Here is an 8,038-nt window from a genome sequence, read left to right as displayed (position 1 = left end):
CTCATGAATCATTTCTATCGATTTTTATTGTTAAGAGACTAAACTGAAGAGAGATGCCAATCTCAAGGACCTATTTTGGCTAAAAAAAAGCCTTAATGATATATTAGAAGTGATTTTTGACTACTTTAGCCACAATGGTAGTATCAAACCTGCGGCGGTGGAGTCATCGCAATGCTCAAACGCCCACACCGGATACGGACCGAGCTGTCTCATGATGTTAAACAAGTGAAAGAAACTAAACGCAGGCAGAAGATGTATATATTGCTAAGAGAAGAAATGGAAATCTAGCTACTTAGCTGACGTTCAATAAAAAGAATAAAAAATAAAAAAAAGGTTCAGATGAAGAGCGGAGGCTTGAAAGTTCTAATTCATAAAATTTTATACGAACTGGAAACAAAAAGCTTGCTAATAATAAAAGATCAGAAAACAAAAATGAAAAATCTCCCTCCGTTTTCCCCTTCTCTCACGTACTTACAACCCGACACTCGGGAACCCGTTTATGTAGCATCGATGTTCCTTTGAAGGTCACCATTTGGTAGCAAGTTCTTCTGTAGTTGGTAAGCTGCACGAGTGACGCAGCTGTAAATATTGGGGCACAGAAAAAGGTACAACTAGAATCGAGGCATCAATTAGGTACATTTAAACCTACCTGTTCCGGCTTCATTTTTGTAAAACCAAATCTGTCAGTCCATATGGATTCTGCTTCTTCAGCAGCCGGCAGCACAATACTCTTCACACTCAAGAAAGCTAGCAGCTTCTCAACGCAGGAAAACAATAATTGGAAGTAGCCCTGTGAAGTTAAGTGATTAAGTTGAACGATATAAGATTCAAAGTTGAGCTGCAAGAACAGACGAGTTCTATCATTTACATTTATATAGTCTCACCTTGCCATGGTTACCATTACTAGTGGCGACCAAAGGAAGTTCAGCAACTTCATGACCAAAAACACGTATAATTCCAGCTGATACCACAGTTGAGCTGCAAGAACAGATAAGTTCTATCAATTATACTACACGGGGAAGCAAGTCCATGACAAAATTCAACAGAATTCTTACTTGACTATCAGTATTGCACAGAACATATTCCCGAATTCTTGGCTCCTAACATTCCTTCTGAGAAAAGGAAGTAATGTTAGAAAAGACGGACATGTAAAACTTCAGTCAAATATAAACCAACTACAACATAAGGTATAACATATCCTTATGCTTACCCATAAACCATGGCCGGAATAAGGTCTCGCCCAGATTCAGCGTCAATTATAGGATCAAAGCAATCCTGAAGCACAGATATTGGAGAACTTCAATTAGTCACGATGATTGCTTCATTCGTGTTGTAACAAATGCCTCAACATGCTTCGTTAATGCAAGGAATGATAATTTATCAAAAGTAAGCCTCATGCATAAAAGCATAGTGCACTGTACAATTCCTGTCTAACAATATTCAACTTTTCGGTCATACAAAAAGGGAGAAAAGGAACATCATCGTAACAATCAAACACCAACTGCCCCAAGTAAGTCCTAAAGATATCATCTTGTTCAAGGGGATTATGCTGCCTATGTGCAAATGTAACCAAAGAATTTCTGTTTTTATTTCGTTTTTGCTTGCAAAAGAATTTCAGCTCGTAGTCATACAATGCAGAAACTAAGCTTCTTTCAGTTTGTTTTTTTTTTTTTTTTTTCCCCTAATTTGTTTCCTTAATTATAACAAATTGTTTGTTTCTACTAAACCTCTTTGTGGGAAATGGCTTTGTTGTTGTTGTTAATTTGTTTTCATAATTATAACAAACTGTCTAAGACATTCAGTTATCACAAAATTTTCCAAAGGAAAATGTGGATGGACATACTAACAGAAAGGTTATTACAAACAAATAAAACAATAGTAAACTAAAGACATGACCATACTAACAAATACTGAATAGTGAAAATATGACTGAACAAAAAATACAAAATTAGATGCACAACCCTCCAGAAGAAAGTAAAACACTGGAATGACCATAAATTGCTATAGGCAAGCACAACGTTTTCAAAACAGAGAGAGCAGCACTTACATGGAAGATAGCAACAGCCTTTGAAAGTAATAAGCGACATTCCTGAGAAGCAATTCTGCCACTAATAAGTCTCCATCTCACATCAAATCCACTGACAGCCTCCAAAACATTTGCCTCCATCTTCTTCTTTATAACATCCAAAAGAGAGTCAGGAAGCCTCTCAGCTCCTCTAGTTAGCAACTTTTGCAAAATAGAATGAATTCTGCTGCAGTCTGCGCAACAAAACCACTTCCCTTTTGGCAATTCCTGTTAAATAAGTGGTGTCAAACAGTCAAATCTGAAGTTTTATTTGCAAGGCCACAGGAAAAGGAAGGTTTTACTGATATTAGTTGTTAAACACATCTTTCTTTAAGTACTCACCTTTAAATTTGACATTTTATGTTTCTTCAAACAGCCAACATGAAATTCCTTCTCACACTGGCATACATCACGAGAAGAGTACCATTTTGACATTTAGATAGAAGCGAAAATAACATTTCGTGTAAAATGCACTTCAAATTCACCAAATATGGCATTAAAAAAAATAAAATACCTGATCACAAAGTATAATAGTTCGTGGACCAAATCCTGATTTGCTAAAATCATAACCTCTGCACAAGAACCAATAATAAAATAAATGCAACATAAATAGAAGTAAATTGAACGGCTATACGCCACAACTGCATCAGGAATAGGATGTCTAAGCCCGTAGAATTCAACAAAATAGGTTTCTGAATATTACCTACATAAAAAGCATCCAGTTAGTTCAGCTTCTATGTCTTTGACAATACGAATGCATCTTTGGGTTATCTGTTCTATAGGATCAATTCCATCAATCCTTCCAGCGGCAACAGCATTTTCATTATGTTCCACAAACTTTTCTCTTTGAAACATATTTTGGCAAAACTTACAATACCAGTCACCACGAGGAACACTTGGTAGAGAGGCACAGTCTGCAGGAGGCACAGAAACTAATATAAGGCAAACACAGTTCAGAAGTGTATCGGATAAGGAACTCAATGAGTGTTCTCAGATACAATGCATGGGAGAAACTAATACAAGGCAAACACAGTTTAGAAGTGTATTGGATAAGGAACTCAATGAGTGTTCTCAGATACAATGCATATCTCCCATAAGTGAAATGCAAGTTCAAATTCAAAAATGAATTTCAGATTCACCGCAGCTACAAAAACTCAAAATTCTATGCAGACAACAAACAAATAAAACAAATTCTAAGCAAATTTTATCTCCACATATCATGAACTTGAAATATAATTAAAAAAAGCTTTTATAAATAAAGCCATAGTCCTTTTGCTTTCTTTCACAGAGTCAATGTAACAACTTTATCTCATCCATTCAAATAGCATCTGTTACTGAACTTATAAAGAAAATAAAAGGTCTTACTTCAAAAACGAAAACAAAATTGAAAAAGTCTAGAGTCAATTAGTAGGGAATTAACAATTTGTAATCATACACATAAAAAACTTAAAAAAAATCTTAGTTCACCTCTGTGGAAGGCCCTTGGGCATCCATCACAAAGCACAAGATTCCCACCATCTGCACAAATGATGCACAAGTCATCATTATCCTTGGCTGCATATTTCCGACCTCTTGACAAAGATAAAGCCAACTCGTGGAGAGACACTCCGTTAGATGTGTAAATGTATGCATAGCTGCCAAAAATAAAAATAAAAAACACAACCATAGAATTATTAAGTGTTTAAGGTAAAATGTGACATAGTTAGCCACTGAATATCTGACAAAAAGCTTACGGTTTCCTGCGTGTGGCCCAACCTGCATGGGCCTCAAACTGTGACGGGCTGACCTGCAGATTTTGAGAAAATACATAGGTTAAAAAGACTCCAACACAGTTCAAGTGCAGTGAACTCCAAATGCTAGCAAACAAACCTCACTGTTGCAGCAACGGCAAAATATTCCAAATCCTTTTTTGTAACCAACTAGTAATTTCTGTCCAAAAGAAGGAATTATTATATTGAATAAGGTTAGCATGTAAAAATGACCAATCTTTTTCTAAACAACCTGCCCACGTGCATAATATGCTACTTCTGTTCCGTCAGGCAATCCACCTTCCTCAAATACCAACTTATGCAGCCGCTGATCTCTTTAGAAATATACACCAATGAATAAAGAGATTATTCAAATGTCACAAACGAAAAGAAATACTACATCCAAGATTATGCTCCCCAAAAATCATAACTTTAAATAATACAAGAAAGCAGGGGAAACCTACTTTGTCGTAATCCTCCACTGACTTTTCTTCAGTGAAGAAAAATACACCGAAGAAGAACCGAGGGGCCTTGAGATCAGAATTGGTTTAGATGATCTGTAAAAATTCACACAAACTGTCAAAAACAGATCAAGTACATACAGATATAGCTTGTATATTACTATATCTATCAAGACACTTTGAACAGTGCTCATCACAAATCCAATATGTTTCTGGAAGGAATCAGTTTTCTTGGGTTGCCATTGGTGCAGATTACTAGTCCAAAGAAAATATCAAACACAAGTCTATCAATGGTTCTAGTTGTAAATTCAAAGGAAACACAAGTAGATACCAACTTTGGTGTTATCTTCCATCTACTCTTACAATCTGAACACTCTGGAGAAGCACTTTTGGAGGGATCTGAGATCAAAAGTGGTGTTGATGACCTGAAATGAAGGTAGGAGCATAAAAAAGGGAAGAAAAAAGTCTTCTAAAACCTCAACCAAAACTATATCCCTTCAATGATCCAGATGTTCTTTAGAACAAAATAGTCATTTAGGTTAGTTAATTTAGTGCTTCATCACTTATCCATCCCATATATGCAGTAATGATACAACAAATGGAGATGGGATGCCATCAAAGAAAGAGATATACTTTCTTGTCTTCAACTGGGTCTTCTTTTTCAGTGACAAATAGAGTGGAGCACTTTTGGGGGATTTTGACACTGCGCTTTTCAGGGGAGTTGAGATTGAACTTTTCAGGGGTTTTGAGATTGCACTTCTCAGGGGTTTTAAGATTTCACTTCTGGGGGACTTTGAGATTGCAATTTTTGGGGACTTCGTGATTGCACTTTTCAGGGACTTTGAGATTGCACTTTTCAGAGACTTTGAGATTGCACTATTTGAGGACTTCGAGATTGAAACAGGCATCAAGGATCTGAGTTACGACAGATGCAAGAACATATCAAAAGTTATTTGCGTATCTTTATAACAAAAATTTAAATGACACAACAGGTAACATTCTTATTCATTACTTATGGTTTCAGAAATATATTACTGTGATTTATGACATAATGTCCTCCTATTCGACACAAGTGAAAAACACCGTAGCTGATCCATTTATAATGGCACAGATACTAGATCCAACCAAAGCATTAGCCTTTTAAGATTCTTTCAATCGGCAAATATCATATGATAGATTGAAACATGATAAGTTTGAACCTCTTGAGTGCACCCAAAGGAACCATGGTTTTTCGGGAACAGTTAGCAAAATACAGTCTCGGAATCTCAGACAAAATAGAGCCAATTCCCACCCTAGGACTAAATAAACACATTGTCAAACTATATACGTATGAAACAATAACTCAATGATAGTAATATGTTATTATCAACTTCCTTATAAATAGCAACATGAAAAGTTTGAATCTATAAAACACAAGCACAACATACACTACCTTAAACTGAGTTTTAGCAACTTTAACAATTAATGGAACCCAATGCACAATATTTCCAATGAACTTGCAATTACTATAGAATGTGGATATGTCACTCCCTTGACCACAACACGAGGCTCTTATGTTTAAAGTTGCAAGTAATATGGAATGTTGAGCTGTCTTCTTATTTTATAAAAAACAAATATAGTTGTGGAAATTACAGCAAAACCATCTGACTTTGGAGATCTGGACAAGTCTTTTCTATTATTTGCATTTTAATGCGAGTGTTAACACCTTTCAAACAGACTAAGTCCAACTAAAAGCCAAACCACCATAAACCTTCTGGTAAAGTCCTATTCAAGTAAATAAAATTACTACCTAATCATTGACCTTATAGAACAACAAAAAAGTTGACACTAAGAGATCTTGATGCTTAGAGACAAGCAGATGCAGATAAGATCCCACTAGCATAAAATTATGAAATACCCTTTATTTTTATAACCAATTTCCCAAAACAGTCCTAGAACGGTTAAAACTGCAAAATATATTAAATCATACACTGGCTAAATAAGGGGGAAATCAAGGGGTACAATCTGGAAAACCAAAATCCACATATTCCAAAGAAAAACTTGACAAAATGACAAAGCTGGACAAGGTTGCTCAAGAGGATACCGTACCTGAGACTGTTACCATTCTCATGAGTTAGACTGCACTCAGGCTGCTTCGGTTCCATGCAAGAATAGCACAGAGATCCATCACCCAGTGCACAGTATGGAGGAAAAGACACTAGAAATGATAGGGAATAAATAGCAATCAAGAAAATGTTCAGAAAATTGCTAAAACCAATACGATTAAAATTTATTAATGCAAAAGAATATTGACTAAAAAAAAAAAAAAAAAACTCACCACTACATTTTTTACAACTAAAATACTTCTCCATGGGTGAAGAACTAATGAACTTTTGAATTGTTGTCTCCAATGCTTGCAAAGAAGCAATTCTGCATGACTTCAAGAGATCAAGCAGACTCCTTCCATTCTCAAAACAAATATACTGTGCTGCTCGTCTGTATGTTTTACAAGCATGAATCTCAAATTGGGATGGTGGAATAACCTACATTGATTGGAAAAAAAATACAGTAAAAAAATACACAAACCAAATCACAAAACAGTTTATAGCATGCTAAACCATATTAGCGTAACAAACATTACTCACTCTGCAGCTGTTGCACAGTATGCATGAACACAAAATCCCACCATCCTTTATTGTGCCCCGCAGACCGAAGGCCTGAATTCGGAAGTGCCACTTTTAGCTCATGACATATATTAAACGTATGGTATGGAATCTGCATATATATAAAATTAGAATTAATGCTACCTTCTTGCTGCCCATGTAAATAACTTGCACCCCATCAACCAACCCAGTGTCAAATAGCTCTTTGACTGTTGTAGGTTTCCTGTCCAGCACAATCTTCTTTGACATTTTCAATTCTAGCTTATTCTTAAGTGGCGATGCCAGCAAGCCAACTCCAACTGTATCTTCCCCCTCTATATTTGATATCACTTCAACTGGCACAGACCCAGATGCATTTTCCACAGTAGACCCTGATGTATCCGTTTCTCCCTCATGATAATGGGGATCATCTTTAACTATAACTTCAACCAAGTCAGCTTCCAAATCGTGCTCATCACCCGGAGGCCATGACTGCTCACTGTCACCCTCAATTCTACACCTGGGTATCTCCAAATTGCCATTTGCCTCATCTTTAACTAAACATTCAACTAATTGAGGAGAAGGGCTTCCGTCAATTCTCGGCTTTTCCGAGCTCTTAAACCCATTTATCTCTGCGCCACCCGAAACCCCATTACCGCCATTGATCCGAGCCCTTCTCTCTCGGGTATAAACAATCACACCATTCACAACCGCACCCTTAAACCTCTTATAATTAACTCTCTCATAAACACGCACAAAAGGACTCGTCTGGGACTCGGTCTTAGTCCCAGCCACTGAATCAGCGAGCGTCTGGCCCTCCAATACACAAGCCAATTCCCGCTTCATGCTGGTTCAGTAAAACACCCCCACTCCCACAAATCGTCCCCAAAATCGGCAAAACCCTCCCGACAAAATCGCATACGAAATCAAACAATTTTCAAAACCCAACTACTAAAACCCTAAAAATATAGGGTTTAAAACAAAATTGGGGAAGGAAGACAGTACCGGATATTTCAGATGACGCCCACCTAGTGAAATCGGTTGGAACTGCGACTCTGGGATGGCTCATAAATGTGAGAGGGAGAGAGAAATCGGATTGAGGGAAATTAGGTTTTTTGAGGGATTTTTAGTCGCTGATTTTGC

The 8,038-nt window shown here is 36.9% G+C and overlaps 1 protein-coding gene across 1 annotated transcript; it reads right to left on the bottom strand.

The window, feature by feature from the left end:
• Positions 1–242: 242 nt before the first annotated feature.
• On the bottom strand, positions 243–7,741 carry LOC103962835. Its single transcript, XM_009375604.3, has 20 exons — positions 7,061–7,741; positions 6,899–6,970; positions 6,592–6,796; positions 6,363–6,471; positions 4,908–5,189; positions 4,610–4,699; positions 4,278–4,370; positions 4,067–4,148; positions 3,935–3,994; positions 3,799–3,851; positions 3,533–3,699; positions 2,769–2,979; positions 2,580–2,637; positions 2,408–2,464; positions 2,048–2,293; positions 1,211–1,275; positions 1,056–1,112; positions 885–978; positions 650–790; positions 243–562 (listed from the first exon to the last, which is right to left on the bottom strand). The coding sequence occupies exons 1-20, from the start codon at positions 7,739–7,741 to the stop codon at positions 464–466; spliced, it is 2,922 nt and encodes a 973-aa protein (XP_009373879.2). The 3' UTR covers positions 243–463.
• Positions 7,742–8,038: the final 297 nt, after the last annotated feature.

The sequence above is a fragment of a genome, unplaced genomic scaffold (genome assembly GCF_019419815.1).
Source record: "Pyrus x bretschneideri cultivar Hongxiangsu unplaced genomic scaffold, Pyrus_bretschneideri_v1 Contig68, whole genome shotgun sequence".
NCBI classification, from domain to species: Eukaryota; Viridiplantae; Streptophyta; class Magnoliopsida; order Rosales; family Rosaceae; genus Pyrus; species Pyrus x bretschneideri.
The sequence above is the reverse complement of the archived record's forward strand: the minus strand, read 5'-3'. Positions and strand labels throughout refer to the sequence as shown.

What these genes read in the sequence shown, in the direction of transcription:
- LOC103962835 (XM_009375604.3), bottom strand. Translation starts at nt 7,741, where the DNA reads ATGAAGCGGGAATTGGCTTGTGTATTGGAGGGCCAGACGCTCGCTGAT. An exon ending in TTTACATGGGCAGCAAGAAG is followed by an intron (nt 6,971 to 7,060) that starts GTAGCATTAATT and finishes TTCCGAATTCAG; the next exon opens with GCCTTCGGTCTGCGGGGCAC. An exon ending in ACCCAGTTGAAGACAAGAAA is followed by an intron (nt 4,700 to 4,907) that starts GTATATCTCTTT and finishes CCTTCATTTCAG; the next exon opens with GTCATCAACACCACTTTTGA.